Genomic DNA, 20,729 nt, shown 5'->3' on the forward strand with positions numbered 1-20,729 from the left:
TGACCCTCTGCGTGCCGGTGCCGGCTCTCCCGGTGCTCCGCGCCCCCGTCCGGCCCCGCCCCGCCCCGCCCGGCCCGGCCCCGCCCGGTCCCGCCCGTGGGCGGCGGGGCGGAGGCGGGGGCGGGGCGGGCGCGGGGGCGGCGGGCGGCACCGGGCGGGATGGCGGCCCCGGGGCTGGAGCGGCACCGGCTGGCGCTGCTGGCGGCCAAGGAGGACGTGAGCAACCCCCGGGCCGGGACCAACTGGTGAGGGCGGGAGCAGCACCGGGACCGGGACCGGGACCGGGACAGGGACTGGGACCGGGCACCGGCCCGGCCCGGGCTGGGCGGGCGGCGGCTCCGGCTCAGCGGGGCGCGGGCGGGGGCCCGGGGCGCTCCGGGCACCGGCACCGGCACCGGTACGGGGGGTCCGGGGCGCACCGGGCACCGGGACGGGGTGGTCCGGGGCTCTCTGGGCACCATGACGAGTGGGTCCGGGGCGCACCGGACATCGGCACCTGGACAGGGGGGTCCGGGGCGCAGCGGGGGCCCGGCCGGGACGGGAAGGTGCCGGGATGGGTCCGGCGACCCGGGGCTGAGCCCCACCCGCCGCTGCACCCGTCGGGCCGTGCTGGGAACCGGGCACCCGGTCCCGCCCCGCCCCGCCCGGTCCCGCCGCCGTCGGGTTGGGAGCGGCGCCGCCGCCCGGGGCACGGCGCGGGGGGGCCGGCACCGGGGTGCAGGGAGTGCCGGAGTGGGGGGTCCCCGGCCCTGCCGGGGCTGGCCGCCTGTCCCAGGCCGGTGCCGCGGGGCTGGAACCGGCTTCGCCCCAAAACCCCGGGCCGGTGCAGCCTCACCCCGCCGGGCTGCCATCACCGGTACGGCCCGCGGCGGGCGACGGCGGCGAGGCTGCGGGCGACGGCGCTGGAGCTGCACCGGCATCCGCCGCCGCCACTCGCCCCACGGCGGCACGGTCGGCTCCGCACAAGGCCGCCGGCCGTCCGGGCGCTGCCCTCTGCCCCGAACCGCCGTCCCGGCCGTCCCGCCACGGTGCCGGAGCCCGTCTGGCCCGGTGCCCGCTCCCGCTGCCAGCCGGCCTGCGCCTGCAGCCAGCGTGCCCTGCCACGGCTCGCCGTGCGGTGCCGTGCCGTGCGGTGCCAAGCCCCGCCGTGCCGTGCCGTGCCGTGCCGTGCCGTGCCATGCCCCGCCACGCCACGCCATGCCCCGCCGTGCCGTGCCCCGCCGCACGCGTGCTCCTGGAGCCGTGCCGTGTCCCGGCCGGCGCAGCGTGCTGCCACATGCGTGCGTAATCGGAGCCATGTGGAGACAAAGAGGCAGCAGAGCTGGCGGGGAATGCCCAGCCGGGGGCTCCGCCAGCGACGGGTCCCCGGCCCCGGAGTCCCCCCCAGCACCGGGCAGGGGTCCCGGCACCGCTGGGGGCCAGGGCTGCTCCCCCCCGGCGCCGGGCAGGCAGCGGGAGGATGGGGCCGGCGGGAGTCAGTGGGTCGGGGTCTGCCGGGCCGGCGGCAGGGGTCCCGGGCACCGTGCGCGGTGCCAGCCCAGTGCTGGGCCACGGCGGCATCGCCCCGAGGGTCTTGGGTCGGGGGCGGCCAGGGGGCCGGGGGGGGCCGTGCCGCGCTGCGCTTCCCGTGGCCCCATTGTCCCTGGGGCGGATGCTGCCGGCGGCACTTCCACGAATTCAGCCCGGGCAGGAGGCACGGGGGGGCACAGGGGGTGCCCCCAAGCCGGCTGGTCCCCAGTCTGCCCCCCCTGGAGAGCCACTGCTGCCGGCCCCCCCTGCCCTGGGGGGGCACCCCCCGGCCAGCGCTGCCCGGAGCAGGTCGGTGGCCACCATCAGCCAGGGACGGCGGGTGGCCGAGCTGCCTGCCATGAGTGACCCGGGAACGAGGGCTGCCCCCCGCGCTGCTCCGCTGCCCCCCAACCCTGACCCCCCCTCTCTTCCCGCAGGGCTGTCTTTGCCTACGAGAAGCACCATGACCTTAAGCTCCTGGACTCCGGAGGTAACAGGGAAGCCGCACTGAAGGGGGGGTGAGGGGGTGTGTGTTCTATCGCACCCACCCCCCTGACCACCCCCTCCTTGCCCAGCCGGGGGTCCGGATGAGCTGGCCGGGAAATTCTCTGCCACCAGCATCATGTACGGGCTGTGCCGCATCCCAGACCCCAGCACCGGGGCTCACCGCATCGTCCTCATCAGCTGGGTGAGTGCAGGGCACGGCGTGGGGGTGTCTCTGAGCCCCCCACCCCTCCACCCGGGGTCCCAGGGAATGGGGCCGTGGCACGGGGTGCCAGCCTGAGCGGTACGTGCCGGTGCCAGGTCGGGGAGAAGGTACCGGAGTCCCAGCGTGAGACGTGTGCCGGGCATCTGCCCGCCATCAGAGCCTTCTTTAGGGTGAGTGTACGGGGGGGCTGGGTCCTGCGCCCCCCCGGGCCCCCCCGCCACCCCGGCCAGCCCCGACCTTTGCTTGCTGCGCCGGGTGCATTCCTGGCTCTGCTGACTCAGACGCCGCCGTTCCCAGTTCCCAGCCTTGGCTGACGAGCCGGGGTTGTGGTTGGGCTCCCTGCCCCCCGCCGGCCGGATCCCGCCCTTGCTTCGGGGGGGATCCTGCCCCCCCAACCCCCCATGTCCCAGCCCCTAGAGATGCGGATGGGTCCTGTATCTGGATCCGGCTCCACATCTGGATCTGTCCCCACATCTGGAGCCAGCCAGCGCTTGCGAGGGAACGGTGCCAGGATTCCCTGGGGAGGCTGCGGGCCCGTCCCGGGGGGGGGGGGGGGTGTGGGGAGCAGAGCGTGGGGGGGCCGTGGGTGCTTGGGCGGGGGGGTGACGCCGTCGCGTCTCGGCGGCAGGAGGCCAGCGTGGTGCTGAGTGCCCGCCGCGCCGAGGAGGTGACGCAGGAGGGGCTGAGCCGGGCGCTGGCACAGCTCGCCCCCGCTGCCGCCCTCACCAGGAGGGTGCCCCCCCCGGATGCCCAGGAGCTGGTGGTGAGTGGGGGGTCCTGGGGTGGGACGCACCCGCGGGGACAGGAACCAGCCACAGGGCACCTGGTGGGGCAACAGGGCTGTTGCCCACCCTTCCCAGTGCCCGCCTGGGGGTCCCTGGCTGGGGGGGGGGGGCGGGGGGTCCTGCCCTGAGACCCTGGCTCGGTCCCTGCAGGGCACCAACTACCGCAAGACCAACCCAGCACTGGAGATCCGCCGGACCAAGCGGGACTCCTTCTGGGCCCAGGCTGAGGTGAGGGGTGCAGGGGTGGGCGTGGGTGGGCGTGGGTGCTGAGTGCACCCCCAGCAACACCCCCTTGCATCCCTGGGGCCGGGGTCCCGGCTACTGGCTTGGGCCATGGCAGTGCCGGGGGCTGATCCCGGTGGGGGTCCCGGTGCCGGCGGGGGGTCCCGGTGCTGGGCGCAGCGCGAGGAGGAGCAGCGCAAGGAGGAGGAGCGGCGGCGGGCGCTGGAGGAGCGCAAGCGCTGGGAGCGGGAGCGGATGGAGGAGGAGAGGCGGGAGGCGGCCGAGCGCGAGCTCCGCTTCAGGGAGAAGGAGCGGATGATCGAGGAGCAGCGGTGAGGGCGGGAGCGCAGGATGGGGCCCATGAGCCCACCCCAGCCTAGGTGCCTGCAGTGGGACCCCAGCCCCCTGCACCCCACAGTGCTCCCAACCCCGTCTGCATCTCACCACGGGCGCCCACGGTGGGACCCTAGAACCCTGCACCCCACAGTGCCCCCCACCCCATGGGGACTCCCACCACAGACACCCACAGTGGGACCCCAGCCCCCTGCACCCCATAGTGCCCCCAGCCCCATGGGGGCTCCCACCACAGACACCCACGGTGGGACCCCATCCCAGTGCCCCACATCCGATGCGGCTCTGAGCACGGAGACCCACAGCAGGACATCCTGCACCCCATGGGTGCTCCCTCCAAGCCCCCTGTGCCCCCCTGTGACACTCCCTGCCCTCGCAGGAAGGAGCAGGCACGGCTGGAGGCAGAGGAGCGGAGGAAGGAGAAGGCGCGATGGGTGAGCAGGGTAGCCGGGCTTTGGGGGGGTCTGGGGGCTCTGGGGGGGCCCTGGGCTGCCCAGCTGTGCTCTGTCCCTGCAGGAGCAGCAGCAGCGGGAGCACGAGGAGGCCATGCGGGACCGCAGCCGCCGCAGCGAGTCCATTGAGAAGGCGGCCGTGAGTGCTGGGCTGAGCGCCCTGTCCTGCCCTGCGTGGCCGTGGGGCCATGACACGGTGCCGTGGGGCCGTGCCGTGGCCCCATTGACGGCTCTCTGGTGCCGGCAGGAGGCAGCTGTCCTGGTGTCCCAGCGCTCGCAGAACCCGCGGGATTTCTTCCGGCAGCGGGAGCGCTCGGGGTCCACCTCTGGTGCCCCACTGCCCCCCTCCAGCCCCGGCACCAGGCCTGGTAGGTGCCCCCGTGGCAGGGGGTGATGATGCTGGGTCTGGGGGCGTGGGTCAGTGGTGGGGGTCGCTGCCTGGCAGCTGATTCCCCCTGCCATGTCCCAGGTGCCTGGCGGCCATTCCTGCGGTACCAGCGCAGCCTGACGGAGTCAGCCTTCATCTTCCGCCGGCCGGACCCTCCGCCTTCGCCCGAACCCCTCCAACCTGGGATGTTCAGGGCTGCACCCCCACCCAGCCCCCGCCGACCCCAGCCTCCCCTCCCCACCAGCCCCACGAGGAGGTGGACCCCTCCCTCTGCCACTCTGGGGAGCCCCCCCAGCCCTGTGGGCACAGGGACCCCTCAGTGTGCCACCACCAGGACCCCCACCAGCCCCACAGGGAGGGGGACCCCTCCCTGTGCCACTCTGGGGAGCCCCCCCAGCCCTGTGGGCACAGGGACCCCTCAGTGTGCCACAACTGGGACTCCCACCAGCCCTACAGGGAGGGGGACCCCTCCCTCTGCCACCCTGGGGAGCCCCCCCAGCCCCGTGGGGACAGGGACCCCTCAGTGTGCCACCACTGGGACCCCCACCAGCCTCATGGGGAGGGGGACTCCTCCCTCTGCCACCTCAGGGAGCCCCCCCAGCCCAGCCAGGGCCGGGCCCCCCCATGCCACCAGCCCCATAGGGACAAGGCCCCTTCCCTGTGCCACCCTGGGGAGCCCCCCCAGCCCTGTGGGGGCAGGGGTCTCCATGCTGGCCAGCTCCATAGGGACAGCCCCCTCCCCTTTCTGTGCCACCTGGGCCCCCCCCAGCCTGGTGGGGTCAGGGGCAGGGTCCCCCCCTGATGTGCCTGGGACAGGGCCCCTGCCCTCCATGAGCCCCCCCAGGATGGGGTGCCCCCCTGGCCCCCCTGGGTCAGGGTCCCCTGACAGCACTTCTGGGGCAGAGCCCCTGCCCCTCCACAGCAGTCCCAGGATGGGGCACCCCGGCAGCCCCCCCTGGCACCCCTCATTGGGCACCGAGGAGGCTGTGAGCCTGCCACCCCCCAGCCCCTCTGGCACCCCCCAGGATGAGGACGGGACACCCCTGGACACCTACCCCCTCCCCAGCCCTCCAGCATGGGTGTCTCCGGGGCTGCCGGTGGGGCCGGGTGAGGGGGTCCTGAGCTCTCGGGAGGGGTCCCCCCTGCCTGGGCTGGTGCCTGCCCCAATGCCCCCAGCCAGTACCCCCCAGTGCAGCCCCAGCCCCCCCAACCTGCCACAGGATCTGGCCCTTCCCCACGTGGCAGCCCAGGGACCCCAGCCAGGTGGGTGGCCAGGACCCCCTGCATGGGGCTGGTGGGGTGTCCCATACCCCACATCTGGGCACTGGGGCTCAGCCTGCCCCTCTCCCCATAGGGCCTGTGGGGCAGGAGCCGGCCCGGGCTGACTTGGGGCACAACGGCATCGGGGGCCACAAGCAGGGGGGCTGGCTGGCCCCCTGGACCAGGACCACCCCCCAGGGGAGGTACGACACTGGCGGGGGGGGCAGAATCGGGCATGGTGGGGCTGGGGGAGGATGGTTTTGGGACTGGGGGCCATGTTTGGGACGGGGCAGGTGGGGGGCAAGGCTGGGGGGGGGCTGGTTCTGGGGAGGGGGCTGGGGCAGGACTCAAGGTTGGGGGGGGGGACAAGGCTGGGGGGGCAGAATGGGACGGGGGGCAGAATGGGACTGGGGGCAGGGGCAAGGCTGGGCAATGGGGCTGGGTGTCCCCAGGGTGGGGGACGGGCACAGCCGGGGGTCGTGGGGACCCCTCAGGACCCCCCATCTTGCAGGGGGGATGAGCCAGCGACAGCACCTTCCTGCCACAGCCCCTGCACAAAGCCAAGCCAGGTACCCCCAACCCCCCCACCCCTGTACCCCCTCCTGTACCCCCCCTGCCAGGCTCAGCCCCCACCCCTCTCTCTGCCCAGGCTTCGCCCTGCTGCTGGCCCGTGACGCCCCTCACCCGCAGCTGCCCCAGGGGCACCAGCCCCACTGCCGAGGATGAGGACCTCTCCCCCCACACCGTGTAGCTGGGGGGGGGGCCCAGCAGCCCTTCGAGGGGGGCAGCCGTGTGGCACCTCGCTGCCAGCCCTGTTCCCCACCCGACACCCCTGCACCACACACTGCAGACCCTTACCACGGCCCCCCCACCACAGCCCATCCCCCCCGGCTCACCCCCATCCCCGAGGCTGCAGCTGCAGCCCCCCCCACACCTCCCCATTTACACCCCAATAAGCAGCTTCGGGAGGGAGGCGGCACTCCTCAGTCCCCGACCCCACCTGTGGTGCACGGGGCGGTGGGGGGGGGCACGGGACCCCCACCCCAGGGAGGCCAGGCCAGGCAGAGGGACCCCCTGCCGCCACCCCACTCAGACACAGTGGCTGTTAAATAAATTTTAATGCATATTAATGAGGTGGTAGCTTTGGGTCCCCGGCCTGGGGGGCACCAGGGCTGGTCCCTGCCTGGGGGCGCTGCCCCCCCCGGGAAGGGCAGTGGGTGGGGGGCAGCAGCGGGGGCTGGGGCATGCAGCCCCCAGGATTAGAGGTGAGGGGAAGCAGAGCTGGGGGGGTCCCTGTGCAGCCCCCAGGGTTAGACCCACACCCACCGTACGTGGGGGTTTGTCCTGAGCACCCACCCTGGGGGGGCATCATCCCCCAGCACCGACCTTGGGGTGGGGACAAACCCCCCTCCCCCTTTGGCAGGGGTCAGCCCTGAGCCCACCCTGCCCCCACACACCCCCCAGGCACAGGGTGGCAGAAATTCCAGTTTCTCCCCAAGAAAAGAAGCTGGGAGCCCCTGGCCCCTCCACAACAGGGCAGGACCCCCTGCCATGTCACCCTGCCCCAGCCACCCTGGGGGCTGAAGAGTGGGGGTCCCATCCCATCCCCCTCAAAAGGGTCCTGGAGGTCCCCAGGCTCAGACCCGGGACTGGAGGGGGCCAGGGGCGTCGTGCACCGCAGCCGGGCTGCTGCTGCCGCTGCTGGAGGAGCCAGAGCTGGGGGGCGAGGGGCGCTGGGGGGGTGCTGCCTGCCGGGACCCCCGCCCCTTCAGGGTGCTGAGCTTGGCGTCGAGAGAGAGGGTGCGAGGGCGGCCCCAGGGGCGGCGGGTGGGGGGGCTGGGGCTGCCCGTCCGGCCAGAGTGGGGGGCACGGGGGGGTGGCCCCTCAAAGAGGGAGAGCCAAGGCGGGGTCCCCGGCGCCCGGCCCCCCGCCCGCCGCGTCAGGATGTCCGTCACTGCCTCGATGTCGTCAGCCGGATCAATAGCTGCGGGGAAGAGCAGGGGTCAGATGGGCCCCCCAGACCCTTGCAGGGGTCAGCTGGGCCCACCCAGACCCCTGCCCTGCTCCTGCACCGTGGGGACGGGACCTGCCAATGGGCAGGACGGGGCGGCTGGAGCAGCCCTATGGCAGGGATGTGCCCCACGGCCAGGACGTGCCCCACGGCCACGGTGTACCCCACGGCCAGGGCAACGGGATGTGCCCCACGGCTGGGGTGGCTGGGATGTGCACCAGGACCAGGGCAGCCAGGACACGCTCTGTGGCCAGGACAGCCGGGACGTGCCCTAGAGCCAGGACACGCACCGAAGCCAGGGCAGCTGGGACATGTCCGGTGGCCGGGACGTGCCCCATGGCTGTCCCAGGGGTGCCATGGGGCGGTGGGCTCACCACACCAGCCCCCCGCCCATCACCTGTCGCTGTAATAGGAGGAGAGCAGAGCCCGGATCTCTGCCGAGACGGCGTTATCCTGCAGCAGGAGCCCTTCGCAGGCAGAGGGGGGCACGGCCGGGCCAGGCAGGGCTGGAGCCGCCAGAGACGGGGGGCAGAGAGAGACGGAGAGACAGGGGGGATGGAGGGGGAACAGGAGGGGACAGAGAGAGGCAGGAGAGGACAGAGGGAGGCAGGAGGGGGGACACAGAGAAATGGGGGATCAGAGGGGCAGTAGAGAGAACAGTGGCGTTAGGGAGGTGCCAGGGCGGCAAGGACAGGGCTGCCCGGCAGCAGGTTAGTGGAGAGCAGAGAGGAGGGAGACAGAGGCAGAGCCCCCCCGGCCCCCCACTCACCCATCTCGTGGTAGAGCGAGCCTTGCCGGGGCAGCACGGCGGGTGGCCGGCGTGGCGGCGGCACCTCAATCCTCATCAGCTCGTCACAGCACTGCTTCCACTGGCCTGGGGACACGGGGGGGGGGGGGGTCAGCACTGCAGGGATGGGGGTCCTGCCGTGGGGGGGAGGGCCACCAGGATGGGGGTCCTGCCAGGATGGGGGGTCCCGCCCATACTCACTCATGTCATAGAAGTGCTGCCAGAACGCCTCCATCCATCGCTGTGCCTCGGCCCGGCTCTCGGCCAGCAGCGTGTGGGTCACCTCCTCGCCGCCGTAGCGGTTGGTGACGGCCATGCCGTGGGGCTGCTCGTGCCCCTCCCGCTCCGCCGCGCGGATGCGGGTCTCCTGTGGTGGCGGCAGCGGCTCTCAGACCCCGCAGCCCCCCGCAGCCCCCCGCACCCCCCGCCCCGGCTGCTGTACCTTGTTGACGGCGATGGTGAGGGCAGGCTCCAGCCCGGCCTCGGCCTCGCCAGGGTCGCGGTAGCAGAGGAGGTCGGTGCCGCGCAGGACGCAGTACAGATGGGTCCCGCTCTGTGCCTCGGACCCTGGCTGCTGCCCGCGGAGCTGGCACCGTCAGTGCGGCAGGCACCGGTGGGCACCGCCCCACCCTGGCTCCCTGGGGTCATTCCCAGCCCCACTGGGACCCCCATCCCCACCACACCCCATCCCCTGACCAATGCGGGGGGACGGGGCAACCCCCTCCCCAGCACGGGGGTAGCCGGGTCTCCATCCCCACCACACTCCGGAGGCCGCCAGCAGGGACTGCCAAGAGGCAGCAGGGGCTTGTGCCACCACCCGTCCCCACCCCCGGACAGGGACGGGACAGGACATGTGCCCATCCCCATCCCATCTCTGACCCTGTGTCTCCCCATGTCCCCATCCCTGTCCCCGTCCCGCCCCCGTCCCACGCTCACCTGCAGCCGGAGGAAGCCGCTCGTCACCGGGGCGGCCATGCAGCGGGGCTGGGCAGCCAGGCGGCAGCACATGCTGCCGTAGAGGGGCAACCAGAAGGAGCTCTCCTCTGCGGGGGCACGCTCGCCTGGGGCGCCTGGGCACAGACCACCCCCCACACACACACCCCTCCCCGCTCCCTGCCCTGCCAGGACCCCAGACCCATCTCACCTCCAGACCAGCTGGGACCCCCAAGACCCCTCTGCCCCCAACCCACCAGGCCCCCTAGACCCATCTCCCCCCCAAACCATCTGGGACCCCAGACCCTATCCCTCAGCCCATCAGTCCCCCGATCCCACCCCATCCCAGACCCCTCTCCCCACCCCGCCAGGCCCCCAGCCGCATTGCCCGCGCCACACACTCACCGTTGCTGGCGATGGCGAGGTCGTGGGTGCGGAAGCCGTCCTGCACCTCGGCCAGGGAGAGGACGGCGTGCGCCAGGAGGTGGAACTTGGGGCCCCTGGGGGGACGGCGGGTGAGAGGAGCAGGGATGGGGGGACACAGGGGGCACGGGGGGTGTCGGGGTACTCACGGCACACTGGGGGCTGGCAGCAGGAGCGGGCTGGTGCCGCCGTTACCCGGGGGGCTGCCGGGGCTCCCATCCATGGCGGCGCGCACCCGCTTGCCGGAGGAGCGTCCCAGGGAGGTGCTGAGGCGGGTGGCCAGCTTTCTGGGGGTGCTGCCCTGCGCCGCGCCCCCCGCCAGCCCTGCGCTGTACAGCTCCACCTTCAGCTCGAAGTCAGGCCCGGCCTCTGAGCTGGGTAGGGGGACATGGGATGAGCGGGGTAGGAGACACACACGGTCCTCCCTGCCCTACTGCCCGCCCCGGGACCCTCCGTGCCACCCCACAGCCACAGCCCGGCCCAGGACCCCTCCCAGGGGGAGGGCAGGGAGAGCAGGAGTCCCCCCCAGGGGAGGCAGGGGAGGGCAGGGGTCCCTCTGGGGTGCACCCGCTCCCAGCGTGGCGCTCACAAGAGGACGGCGCTCTCGAAGCAGATGTCGGTGAGGGTCCGGTCCACCAGCACCATGGGGGTGTCGTGGATCTCCGCCCCGAGCTGCAGCAGGCAGAAGACGGCGCAGCGGTGCAGCTCTGCGGGCGAGGGGGGGTCAGGGTGGCAGGGGGTGATGGGGAGGGGGGCTGCGCTGCCCCCCTGCACCCCCACTCACCTCCCTTGTTCCTGAAGTACTCTGTGTCCTTCCACATCAGCGGGATGCGCAGGTCTGGGGGGGGGGGGAGATGGGTGGTGAGGGGGGCTGAGCCCCCCCAGGACAGCCCCACAGGGACACACAAGGGTCCCTTGCTGGCTGCCTGCACCCAGGACCCCCCGCCAGCCCCCCACCATGGGAGGGTGCACAGACGGGGGTGCTGGGCGCACCCATCCACCCCGGGTTGGGGGGCTGGCAGGACCCCCCCCATACCTGAGACACAGACAGTGCCGCGGCAGGGCAGGCGCTCGTCCGTGGGGCCGGCGTCTGAGGGGCTGCGGAGGCGGGCGGGGGGGGAAGCAGGGATGGGGAGCTGTGACGGCCGCCCCAGCACCCCCCTCGCCCCCCCAGCGCCCCCCTCGCCCCCCCCCCCCCCCCGGGGGTGCTCACCGCCTGGCCGTCCGCCGCAGCACCTGCGCCTCCTTCCTGCGCTGCAGCTCGGCCATGTAGGCCAGGACGCGGCTGTTGCAGACCAGGAGGCTCTTGGCGGCCTCCAGCGCCTGCTCCCGCCGGCTGCAGGCGGCCAGCAGCTTGCAGGCCCCCTCCCGCAGCCGCAGCTCCCGCTCCATCTTCCGCTGGATCTCCGTGTCCTGCGGGGGGGGGACGGGGATGGGGGGCACCCACCGGGGATGGCGGGGACGGAGCGGGGGTCCCTCCCCACCCGCGGTTGGCTCTGGCCCCGGATTGGGGCTGCCACGTCCCCCCCCGGGGGCCACGGAGCAACCCGGCCACCCCCAGCTCTGCACCCCTGGGGGGTCCCAGACATGCACCCCTCTAGGGTGTCCCAGCCGTGCACACCCCTGGGGGGGTCCCAAGCTCTGCACACCCCTTGGGGGGGGTCCCAGCCATGCACCCCTGGCTCAGCACAGCTCGGGGTGCCCAGCCCAGGCCCAAGCACAGGGAGGGGACACCAGCCCCCAGCCAGCTCCTCTCCCACCATGGCGCCAGTCCCCATGGCCACCTCTGTCACCCCCCACCCCAAACCAGCCTTTGCTGCGGCCACCAAATAAACACCCTGCACCCCCCCACACCCCCCCTCCAGGGTCAGGCAGCCACCAGCTCCTCATGGTCTCCCTCCCAGACCCCCCACAGCCGCCTGCCAGGGTCCCCCATCCCACTGCCCTGGAACAGCCCCCAGCCCTGGGGGCTGCAGCCCCAGTGCCCCAATGCAGCCCACAGGGGAGTCATGCACCCCACAGACACAGCATTCACCCCACAAGGAGCCACACACCCCACAGATTTGCTATGTGTCCCACAGACACACCATGTGCCCCACAGGAGAACAACATGCCCCAAGGACACACCATGCATCCCACGGATGTGCCGCGCGCCCCACAGATACACCACATATGCCACGGCGGAGCCAGGTACCCCACAGATATATCGTGTACCCCACAGGGGAACCATGTGCCCCACAGATACACCACGAACCCCACAAATACCCCATAGGAGAACTATGTGCCGCGCATATACACCATATACCCCACAGGGGAACGACGCGCCCCACAGATACACCACGCACCCCATGGCTGAGCCACGCGTCCCCCAGATACTTCATGTACCCTATGTCTAAGCCACGCACCCCACAGATACATCGTGTACCCCATGGGGGAACCACACACCCCATGGATACAGCATGCACCCCATGGATATGCCACACACCCCACAGAAACATCATGTACCCCACGGCTGGGCCACGCACCCCACAGACACATCACATGCCCCATGGGGGAACCATGCACCCCACAGATGAAGCATACGCCCCATGGATGTGCCACACACCCCACAGCTGTGCCACGTACCCCACAGGGGATCCCCACACCCCACAGACACATCGTGTACCCACAGGGGAAACCACGCACCCCACGGATACACCACGTACCCCACGGGTGTGCCACACACCCCATGGATTTGCCATGCATCCCCCAGACGTGCCAGACCACGGACACCCACAGCGCAGTGGGGGGCACACACCGAGCAGCCCCCCCCACATCCCCCCAGACCCCCAACTCACTGCCGGTACCGGCTGCTGCTCCATTCCGGTACCGGCTGCTGCCTTCACCCCCCGGCGCTGCCTGCACCCCCCCCGGGCCCCCTGCCCGTGGAGCCGCAGTGACGTCACCGCCTGCTATAAATAACCCCGAGCAGTGGACGGGGGGGGGGGGGGGGCGGCAGCAACCGGGAACTCGAGACCCCCCCTCCCCTCCCAGGAACACCCCCACCGTCCCGGTGAGAGATGGGGGGATGCTCCCTGTAAGGAGGGGAGCAGTGGGGAGTGCTCTCCGCCTTCCCAGCACCCCCGGGACACCCCGGACCCCCAGCCACCAGGTTCCCCGGAGTCCGGGGGGTGCCGGGGGGCACCCCCCAATTCCTACCTGGAGGCTAATGGCGATCTGGCGGATATAGAGCATGTTGAGATCTTCCAGGATCCGCAGCTTCTCCTGCATCTGAAGGCGTTGCCCCCTCCCCGCCACCTCCATCGGGACCACCGGGACCCCCCCGGTTACTGTGGGGGGGCTGGGGGGGGTGGGGGGGGGTCCCCGCATCCACCCCGGCTCCCCACCCGTGGACCCCACTGCATCCAGCGCTGGCAGGAGTCGGGTCTGTCTGGCCCCCCCACCCAACTCCTTACGGCTGCGGAGAGAAAAGGGCCCTTTCATCGGCCCCCCCAGTACGAGCTGCCCCCCCCAGCGGGTCCCGGCCGCCCCCTCCCGCCGAACAACCGGACACTGTGCGGGAAAGGGCAGCGGGGGCGGCTGGGGGGGATGGGGGAAGGTGGGGGGGGCAGGGGTGGGATAAGGGGTGCTGGAATGGGGGATGGGGGACGTGACGGGGCACAGGGGACAAGATGTGGGACAAGGGTTGCAGGGGAGGGAGAAGGGGCGCAAGGGTTGGGAGATGGGGAGGGGATAAGATGGGGGGCAGGAAACAGGAGAAGGGGTGCAGGGAACAAGATGGGGGGCAGGGGTAGGACAAGGGGTGCAGGGGCTGGGAGTCGAGGAGGTGACAAGATAGGGTGCAGGGGACAGGAGGGGGTGCAGGGGACAGGAGAAGGGGTGCTGGGATGGGGGAAGGGGTGCAGGGGAGGTGGTGCACGGACAGGACAAGGTGTGCGGGGTTCAGGGCGCGGGGACGGGACGAGGGGTGCGGGGGTCGGGGTGCAGCAGGCAGGGTGGAGGCACAGGGCGGGGGTGCGGGGGACCGGGCTGAGGAGGGTGGTCCCGGATCGGGGTGCAGGGAAGGGCCGGGGGGGCGGGGTCCCGGTACCGGGGCCCTACGTGTGTGTGTCCCCCCGCCCGCCGCCCCCTGCCGGCCCCGGTGGGCGCAGCCGCCCGAGCCGGCCCCCGGTACCTTCCGCCGCTCCCGCTCCGCCGCGGCGCATACAGGAAGGCGGCGGCGGCCGCCCGCCCCCGGCCCGCCCCCCCCGGCCATTTCTCCGCCGGCTCCGCTCGCAGGGGCCGCCCCCCGCCCGCCCCCGCCCACGGCAGCACCGGGACACCGGGGCTGGCGGAGGGAATCCCCGAGCGCACCGGGACACCCCCGCCAGGCGCAGCTGGTACCGGGGGAACCGGGAGCCCCCATATGCACCAGGGACCCCGCCTGCACCGGGACCCCCTGCCGTGTGCGCACAAGGAACCCCCCGAGTGTGCACCAGGACACCCCCCCCATGCACACCTCGTACTGGGGGAACCGGAACCCCCACCCCCCCCCCGAGTGTATCAGGACCCCTCCCCGTGTGCACCAGGACACCTCACCTGGGCCCCAGCGTGCACCGGAACCCCCTGCTGTGGGTGCACAAGGACCCCACTGAGTGCACCAGGACACCCTCCCCACCATGCGCAGGTGGTACCGGGGGAAATGGGACCCCCACACCTTGTGCATCAGGACCCCCCCATATGCACCAGGAACCCCCCCGTGCCTGGTGCCAAGCCAGGAGCCACATGCCACGCGCCTCACAGGGGCGAGGGCGAGGGTTCTGCTCCCACAGCCCCGTCCTTCCCACCTCCCGCCAATGCAGCCCCCTCCCCAGGAGCCACGAGGGGCCTCAGTGTGGATCTGGTGCCAGCACGTCACAGACCCGGGACCCCCCGGGCAGCAGTGGGAGCTGCGGGGTGCAGGGGCCGTGGTCCCGCCGCGCTGCCCTGGCACGCTGCCGACGGCGAGGGCGGCCGTGCCGGGGGCGCGGGCGCTTCCCGCCTTGCTGGGGCGAGAGCCCGCCGGAGTGGCGGGAAATCCCGGCTGGGCCGGTGGCGGCCGGTGCTGCCGGCGGGACGGGTGGGACGGGCGGGACAAGGGCGGCAGGTGCCAGGAGCTCCGTGGGGAGCGGCTGCCTGTGCCCTGCCCGCCTGCACGGCCCGGTGCCGGTGCCGTACCTGCGCGGAGTCTGCCAGGAGGCTGAGCCGGCAGCGGCCGCGGCGGATCTCCATCTCCAGTGCCGAGCCACGGGCCACGGTCACCCGGCTGCGCTGGTTGCGGCAGAACATTGTGCCGGTGCCGGTACTGGGGCTGGTCCCAGGACGCTCCAGCTCCCGCAGGATGTTTTCTTGGCCTGGAGCAAACCCCTCCCTGGCCCCGCCAACACCTGGCACGGGGGCAGGACACACCGGGGCGGGACGGGGAACACCGGGACACACCAATCCTGGCCACCACCGACCCGCACGGATGCAAAACACCGCGGTTTGTGCCGGAGTGACCGGTGGGGGCCCAAGCAGGAGCGGGGCTGGCAGCGGGGCCGGTACCGGGCACGTCCTGACACAGGCAGGACAATGGCCCGAGTCAGCGCCGGCAGCTGCGGGGACGGGGGAACGGGGGGGGGGGATGCGCACGTGCTAATTAACGCAGGGCGTGCAAGAGCATGCACGGGCACACGTGTGTACACACATGCACGCACACGTGCGTGCTCCGCGCCGCCTGCGTGTCCATGGACGTGCGCCCCACGGGACCGCGTCCACACGCACGCACACGCGTGCAGCACCGCCTGTATGTGCATGCACACGCGTGTGCACGGGCAGCGCGTGCCCGCGGGCAGCTGCCTGCACACACGCATCTCTGCGCAACGCGCTGCCCGGGCGGAAACCGCCGCCGCGGGCCCAAAGGCCCGCGGCGGCGGTTTCCGCCCGGGTAGCGCTCCACCTTGCCCATTTCAAATATGGCGCCGCCGCCGCCGCCCCCCCACCCGCCGTGTAACCGCCGCACCGGGCGGAAGTGGGTCCGCACGGAAATTGTTTCCCCCAGGCGGCGGAACACCGGCAGCGGATGAGCAAGGCCTGGCGGCGCGGCAGGATGGAGAGCGGCGAGCAGGGTGAGCACCCCCGGGACTGGGGGTCGGGGGCAGAGCCTGGGAGATGCGGCCCTCCTGGTCCGTCCCCTCCCGGGGTCGGTGGCGCGTCCCCGGGCCGGGCTGACCGGCCGTGCCCGCCCTCGCAGGGGAGGAGGCCGAGGCGGGCGGCGGGCACGGCTCCCACAAGAAGAAGCACAAGAAGCACAAGAAGAAGCACAAGAAGAAGCACCACCACGACGCGGGGCCGCCCCCGGCCCCCGAGCCCGCTGCCGGCCTGCGCAAGCCCCAGCTCAAGCTCAAGATCAAGCTCGGGGGGCAGATCCTGGGCACCAAGAGGTGAGGGGGGGCCGGGCGGGGCGCGGCCGGACCTTTCCACACCCCACATGCTCGCCGGGACACCTCTGCCCCTGTCCTGGTCTCACTGGCTCCCCTGCCCGCTTTCCCCACAGCGTCCCCACCTTCACGGTAGTCCCCGAGGCGCCACGCTCGCCCTCCCCGCTGATGGTGGTGGATGAGGATGAGGAGCCCACCGAGGGGGTGCCCATCGAGCAGTACCGGGCCTGGCTGGGTGAGCCCCAGGGGCAGTGATGCCAAGGGAGGGTGCTGTGGTGGGAGGGGGCTGTGATGGGGTGGGGGAACCCCGAGGGGGATGTTGGCATAGGGGAGGGTGGGGGGAGCCTGGGGGTGTCTGTGGGGATGCACAGTGGGCTGCGGCTGTGCTCCCTGTGCTGGGAATGGCCAGTGCCCTGCCAAGGGAGCAGGGAGGGTTCCTGCGGCGCTCACCTGGTCGTGGCTTCGGGGGCTGCCCGACCCTGGGGTGGGGTGACACCCCCAGCCCGGTGACTCCTCTCCCCGCCGCCGCCTGGCCCAGACGAGGACAGCAACCTGGACCCCTCACCCCTGCCGGACCTGGACTCAGAGAGCTGCTTCCCCGCCCGTGAGGAGGAGGAGGAGGAGGAAGAGCGCTGGCTCGACGCCCTGGAGAAGGGCGAGCTGGACGACAACGGGGAGCTGAAGAAGGAGGTGGACGAGTCCCTGCTGACGGCCCGGCAGGTGAGGGGGACCCAGAGCCACCTGGGGCAGGGCTGAGGGGTGCCACAGGGCTCCCAAAGCCAGCAGGGGGCTGGGTCGGTGCTCTCGGAGTGGGGGGGGCCAAGGCTGGGGTCGTGATGGTGCCCCCTGTGCCCCCGCAGAAAGCCCTCCTGCACAAGCAGCAGAGCCAGCCGCTGCTGGAGCTGCCCATGGGCTACAAGGCGAAGGAGCTGACAGAGGAGATGCTGGTGAAGCGGGAGGAGCGGGCCCGCAAGCGGCGCCTGCAGGCGGCCAAGAAGGCAGAGGAGAACAAGAACCAGACCATCGAGCGCCTGACCAAGACCAACAAGGCCAAAGTGAAGACGCTGCGGGAGCGCAAGGCCAAGCAGGCACCCTGCCCCGTTGTCCACTACTGCAACGCCATCGACCGCATCACCGTCTCCTTCCCGGCAGGCATGGCCCTGCCGCTGCCGCCCGCCGTGGCCCCCGCCGTGCCCACACCCGTCCTCTGCGCCGTCGCCGGCTGCTCCAACCACAAGCGCTACTCCTGCTCCCGCACCGGCCTGCCCCTCTGCAGCCTGGCCTGCTACCGGCGGAACCTCCAGCTGCAGGAGGCCGCGGCGTAGGCGGGGGGCACCGGCCATTCCCCACGGACAGAGCGGGATGGGGCTGGGGGCAGCCCCGGCGGGGACTGAGGGGGGTCCGGGGTGGGGTGGGGTGGTGGGGAGCCGGGGCTGGTCCTGTGGTGCTCCCGGTGCCGCGGGGCTGATTAAAGGCTGTTGGCGGAGGAGCTGTGTGTGGGTCCGAGGGGACTGGGGGGACAGCCCATCCCCACCCCACCGGGAGCGCTATGGAACGGCCTATCCCCCCACCAGGAGCGCCGTGGTACAGCCCCCCCTGCCCGGTGAGTTATGGTACAGCTCGGGCCGGCGCCCCCGGGGGCGGGGCCCCGGGAAGCGCCGTGCGGCAGCGCTCATTGGCTGGGGAATTGCCCGGCGGAGAGCGGCGCTGCCGGGTGGTTGGCCTCTCCACCAATCACGCGTTCAGGCCCCGCGCATTGGCCAGGCTCTTACCAGCGCCCGCCCCCGGGGGTTGGCCCCGGCCAGCCATGGGTTGCTGCGCTCCTCCCTCGGGCACGGTGGCGCGGGACGGAGCCGCCGTTGGCCGTGGCTGCCGTCAGTCACGGTCGGGAGGGCGGGGCCTCGCCTGCGGTTGGCGGCGGCGTCAGCCAGTCCGGCCGGGGGTGGGGCTCGGTCCCTTTGTCTCTGTTGTTGGGCGTGAGGCGCGGGCAGACGGCGTCCGATTGGCGGGGGCAGGGCGGCGGCAGCGGCACCGATTGGCGGGCGGCGGCGAGGCGGCGGCGGATTGGTGGGGCGGCGGCGGCAGGGGCGGAGCGGGGCGGAGCTTTGGCCCGGGCGTGATGGCGGCGGCGGAGGCTGCGGCCCGGGCGGCGGCGGCGGGCCGGGAGGCCGGGATGGCGACGGCGGCGGCGGGGCAGCGGCTGCCGCTGCGGGCGGCGGGGGCCGGGGCCGGGGCCGGGGCGGCCGAGCCGGCGCGGGGCCGCGGCGGGCTGTAGGCGGCGCCATGGAGCGGCCCGGGAGCGGCGGCGGCGCCGAGGGGGCCTGGGCCGCGCTGCTGGGCCGGCAGCACCAGCAGGTACGGGCGGGCCGGGGCGGCGGGGGCCGGGCGGGCCGGGCCGGGCGGTGTGACGGCGTGTCCGCGCCCGCAGGCCCGGGAGTACTGCCCGGGGGTGAACAACCAGCCCTACGTCTGCGAGAGCGGGCACTGCTGCGGGGAGACCGGCTGCTGCACCTACTACTACGAGCTGTGGTGTGAGTGCGGGCGGGGCGCCCGGCGGGGGGTCCGGGCTGGGGGAGGGTGTTCCCGAGCCGGGAGGGGGAATCATGGGCTGGAGGAAGGGGATCCTTGAGGTCGGGGGTGGGCCGTGGCCTGGGGTGGAGGATCCCGGGCTGGGGTGAGGTGGTCTCTGGGTTCAAGGGGGTTTCTGGGCTGGGGTGAGGGGTTCCCTGGGCTCGGGGGGGTCCCTGGGTTGTGGGAGGCATCCCTGGGCACGGCGGGGGTGGTAGGAGCTGCAGCCTTTCCCTGCCTTGTAGGGGGGTAGTTGTTCAAGGGGAGGGTGACCCCACTCTGTTCCCTCACCCTGTTCCCTGCAGGGTTCTGGCTCCTCTGGACCATCCTCATCCTCTTCAGCTGCTGCTGCGCCTACCGGCACCGCCGGGCCAAGCTGCGCCTGCAGCAGCAGCAGCGGCAGCGGGAGATCAACCTCATCGCCTACCACGGTGCCTGCAACTACCCCGCCTCCATGATGGACCTCAGTGAGTGAGGGGTGTCCCCCAGCCCCCCAGGGTCCCCCCAGGTTCCCGTGTCTCCCCCAACCCTGTTTGTGCCAGGCTGCGCCCTCCAGGTCTGTCCCCTCTGGGGCCAGGGCCCGCTGGCAGCCCTGACCCACGTTCTTCTGCCCCACAGGGATGCTGGCCTCCTTCAAGCTGCCAGCCTATGAGGAGGTGGCCCACCGCCCCAGCACGCCGCCGCCGCCCTACAGCGCCATCCTGGCCCAGCTGAGCGGGCCCCGCAGCCGCCTGGGCTCCAGCAGCCTCACGCTCTCGCCCAGCTCAGAGAACTACACCAGCTGCTCCTGCGAATCGAGCTGCGCCACGTCCCCCAGCAGCACCTCGCTCTCAGTGCAGGTGACGGACGAGACGGAGCGCAGCCGGGCCAGCACGCCCAGCGAGGAGGGTGGCACCAGCAGCACCGGCACCGGCGCCAGCTGGGAGCTGCCCCCCGAGGAGGCGCCGGCCCGCCAGCCCCCGCACAAGCACGCCCTCTTCTCCTCCACCGTGGACTTCTTCGAGGCCGACTGCCACCCCTGCTCCGACATCGAGGAGGGCGAGGAGGAGGAGGGTGGCGGCGTAGCCCGGGAGGAAGGTGGCAGTGATGGCGAGCATTTCCGACACCGGCGGCTGACGGGGGACTCTGGCATCGAGGTGGGGCGCTGCCAGGAGGAGGAGGAGGGAGAAGGCACCCATCTCCTGGGGAAGGGCAGCTCCGTGTCCCCACCTTGCTGCGGGCTGCCAGGCTCAGGGGGCAGTGAGGGGCCCGGCTCACCCGCCCTGCCCGTCTGAGTGGGCACTCACCCAGCCCTCCCCGCCACCCGCTGGCCCCTCCTGCTGCCCACTGTCCCCATTTGGCCCCCACCACCTTGGAGTGGCTGTAGGGGACGGTGGGTGGGAGCCCTGACTTGGGAGGTGCCTGGGGCAGGACAGGGGGCTGCTCCACGCCTGGGCACAGCCCCTGTGCGTGCTGCCGGGGGCTCAGGGCAGCGTCCCTGGGGTCTGGACTCTTGCCACGGAGCCCCCAGGGGCCCCTTGCCCCACCTAACCCCCACCAGTCCAGCCACCTTCCCCTCTGGTACCTTGTGCGGCGCAGCCCCCTCCCTTGCTGTGGTCCTGCCACAGCCCCCTCCCCTCTAAACTGCTTCCAGGGGCTGCAGCCGCCAGGGCCCCCCTGCCCGCCCCGTCCCTCTGTGCTGCCACTGCCCGTGGCGGGGGAAGCCCCCATCCCCACCAGGGGATGGGCAGCTCACGTAGCGTTCTCTCACCATTAAAGAGATGTGGAAGTACGGCAGCCCTGCACCTGCTGGGGGTGAGTTGGGGATCTGTGGGGTCCCCCCCCAGCTCCACAAGGATGGGGATGGAGCCCTGCACAGCCCAGGGGGAAGAGGGAGGCACGGTAGAGCTGTAAC

The 20,729-nt window shown here is 72.5% G+C and overlaps 4 protein-coding genes across 13 annotated transcripts; 3 read left to right on the forward strand and 1 right to left on the reverse strand.

Moving 5' to 3' along the window:
* Positions 1-114: 114 nt before the first annotated feature.
* LOC142056835 (uncharacterized) lies at positions 115-6,806 on the forward strand. Its single transcript, XM_075092324.1, has 14 exons — positions 115-245; positions 1,947-1,999; positions 2,085-2,197; positions 2,314-2,388; positions 2,847-2,981; positions 3,154-3,231; positions 3,406-3,557; positions 3,956-4,010; positions 4,093-4,167; positions 4,276-4,396; positions 4,498-5,679; positions 5,771-5,879; positions 6,188-6,245; positions 6,326-6,806. Exons 1-14 carry the CDS (start codon positions 160-162, stop codon positions 6,425-6,427), a joined length of 2,394 nt encoding a protein of 797 aa, XP_074948425.1. The 5' UTR covers positions 115-159; the 3' UTR covers positions 6,428-6,806.
* RTKN (rhotekin) lies at positions 6,776-15,533 on the reverse strand. 10 transcript variants are annotated; one of them, XM_075092329.1, is made up of 13 exons: positions 14,005-14,069; positions 13,029-13,287; positions 11,044-11,243; positions 10,867-10,928; positions 10,615-10,668; positions 10,420-10,537; positions 9,980-10,204; positions 9,813-9,907; positions 9,411-9,517; positions 8,917-9,060; positions 8,676-8,841; positions 8,457-8,561; positions 6,776-7,660 (listed from the first exon to the last, which is right to left on the reverse strand). In XM_075092329.1, exons 2-13 carry the CDS (start codon positions 13,197-13,199, stop codon positions 7,314-7,316), a joined length of 1,794 nt encoding a protein of 597 aa, XP_074948430.1. In that variant the 5' UTR covers positions 13,200-13,287; positions 14,005-14,069; the 3' UTR covers positions 6,776-7,313. The 10 variants fall into 10 exon arrangements, with proteins under 10 accessions (XP_074948430.1, XP_074948434.1, XP_074948431.1 ...); XM_075092334.1 differs by lacking the exon at positions 14,005-14,069 and adding an exon at positions 8,085-8,193 and having other exon boundaries at positions 7,475-7,660; positions 13,029-13,976; XM_075092333.1 differs by lacking the exons at positions 13,029-13,287; positions 14,005-14,069 and adding an exon at positions 15,027-15,489 and having other exon boundaries at positions 8,917-9,045.
* Positions 15,534-15,798: 265 nt separating this feature from the next.
* INO80B (INO80 complex subunit B) lies at positions 15,799-17,750 on the forward strand. Its single transcript, XM_075092343.1, has 5 exons — positions 15,799-15,955; positions 16,081-16,270; positions 16,384-16,502; positions 16,806-16,987; positions 17,128-17,750. Exons 1-5 carry the CDS (start codon positions 15,910-15,912, stop codon positions 17,590-17,592), a joined length of 1,002 nt encoding a protein of 333 aa, XP_074948444.1. The 5' UTR covers positions 15,799-15,909; the 3' UTR covers positions 17,593-17,750.
* Positions 17,751-18,376: 626 nt separating this feature from the next.
* WBP1 (WW domain binding protein 1) lies at positions 18,377-20,611 on the forward strand. The gene is made up of 4 exons (XM_075092344.1): positions 18,377-18,622; positions 18,696-18,798; positions 19,141-19,302; positions 19,454-20,611. The coding sequence occupies exons 1-4, from the start codon at positions 18,551-18,553 to the stop codon at positions 20,107-20,109; spliced, it is 993 nt and encodes a 330-aa protein (XP_074948445.1). The 5' UTR covers positions 18,377-18,550; the 3' UTR covers positions 20,110-20,611.
* Positions 20,612-20,729: the final 118 nt, after the last annotated feature.

This window comes from Phalacrocorax aristotelis, chromosome 4 (genome assembly GCF_949628215.1).
Source record: "Phalacrocorax aristotelis chromosome 4, bGulAri2.1, whole genome shotgun sequence".
In the NCBI taxonomy this organism is placed as follows: Eukaryota; Metazoa; Chordata; class Aves; order Suliformes; family Phalacrocoracidae; genus Phalacrocorax; species Phalacrocorax aristotelis.

What these genes read in the sequence shown, in the direction of transcription:
- LOC142056835 (XM_075092324.1), top strand. Translation starts at nt 160, where the DNA reads ATGGCGGCCCCGGGGCTGGAGCGGCACCGGCTGGCGCTGCTGGCGGCC. An exon ending in CGGATGCCCAGGAGCTGGTG is followed by an intron (nt 2,982 to 3,153) that starts GTGAGTGGGGGG and finishes CGGTCCCTGCAG; the next exon opens with GGCACCAACTACCGCAAGAC. An exon ending in AGCCCAGGGACCCCAGCCAG is followed by an intron (nt 5,680 to 5,770) that starts GTGGGTGGCCAG and finishes CTCTCCCCATAG; the next exon opens with GGCCTGTGGGGCAGGAGCCG.
- RTKN (XM_075092326.1), bottom strand. Translation starts at nt 13,313, where the DNA reads ATGAAAGGGCCCTTTTCTCTCCGCAGCCGTAAGGAGTTGGGTGGGGGG. An exon ending in TCACCATCGCCGTCAACAAG is followed by an intron (nt 8,842 to 8,916) that starts GTACAGCAGCCG and finishes CCGCCACCACAG; the next exon opens with GAGACCCGCATCCGCGCGGC. An exon ending in CTCGCTCTACCACGAGATGG is followed by an intron (nt 7,661 to 8,456) that starts GTGAGTGGGGGG and finishes TCTTCCCCGCAG; the next exon opens with CTATTGATCCGGCTGACGAC.
- INO80B (XM_075092343.1), top strand. Translation starts at nt 15,910, where the DNA reads ATGAGCAAGGCCTGGCGGCGCGGCAGGATGGAGAGCGGCGAGCAGG. An exon ending in GATGGAGAGCGGCGAGCAGG is followed by an intron (nt 15,956 to 16,080) that starts GTGAGCACCCCC and finishes CCGCCCTCGCAG; the next exon opens with GGGAGGAGGCCGAGGCGGGC. An exon ending in CAGATCCTGGGCACCAAGAG is followed by an intron (nt 16,271 to 16,383) that starts GTGAGGGGGGGC and finishes CTTTCCCCACAG; the next exon opens with CGTCCCCACCTTCACGGTAG.
- WBP1 (XM_075092344.1), top strand. Translation starts at nt 18,551, where the DNA reads ATGGAGCGGCCCGGGAGCGGCGGCGGCGCCGAGGGGGCCTGGGCCGCG. An exon ending in TGGGCCGGCAGCACCAGCAG is followed by an intron (nt 18,623 to 18,695) that starts GTACGGGCGGGC and finishes CCGCGCCCGCAG; the next exon opens with GCCCGGGAGTACTGCCCGGG. An exon ending in CTACTACTACGAGCTGTGGT is followed by an intron (nt 18,799 to 19,140) that starts GTGAGTGCGGGC and finishes TGTTCCCTGCAG; the next exon opens with GGTTCTGGCTCCTCTGGACC.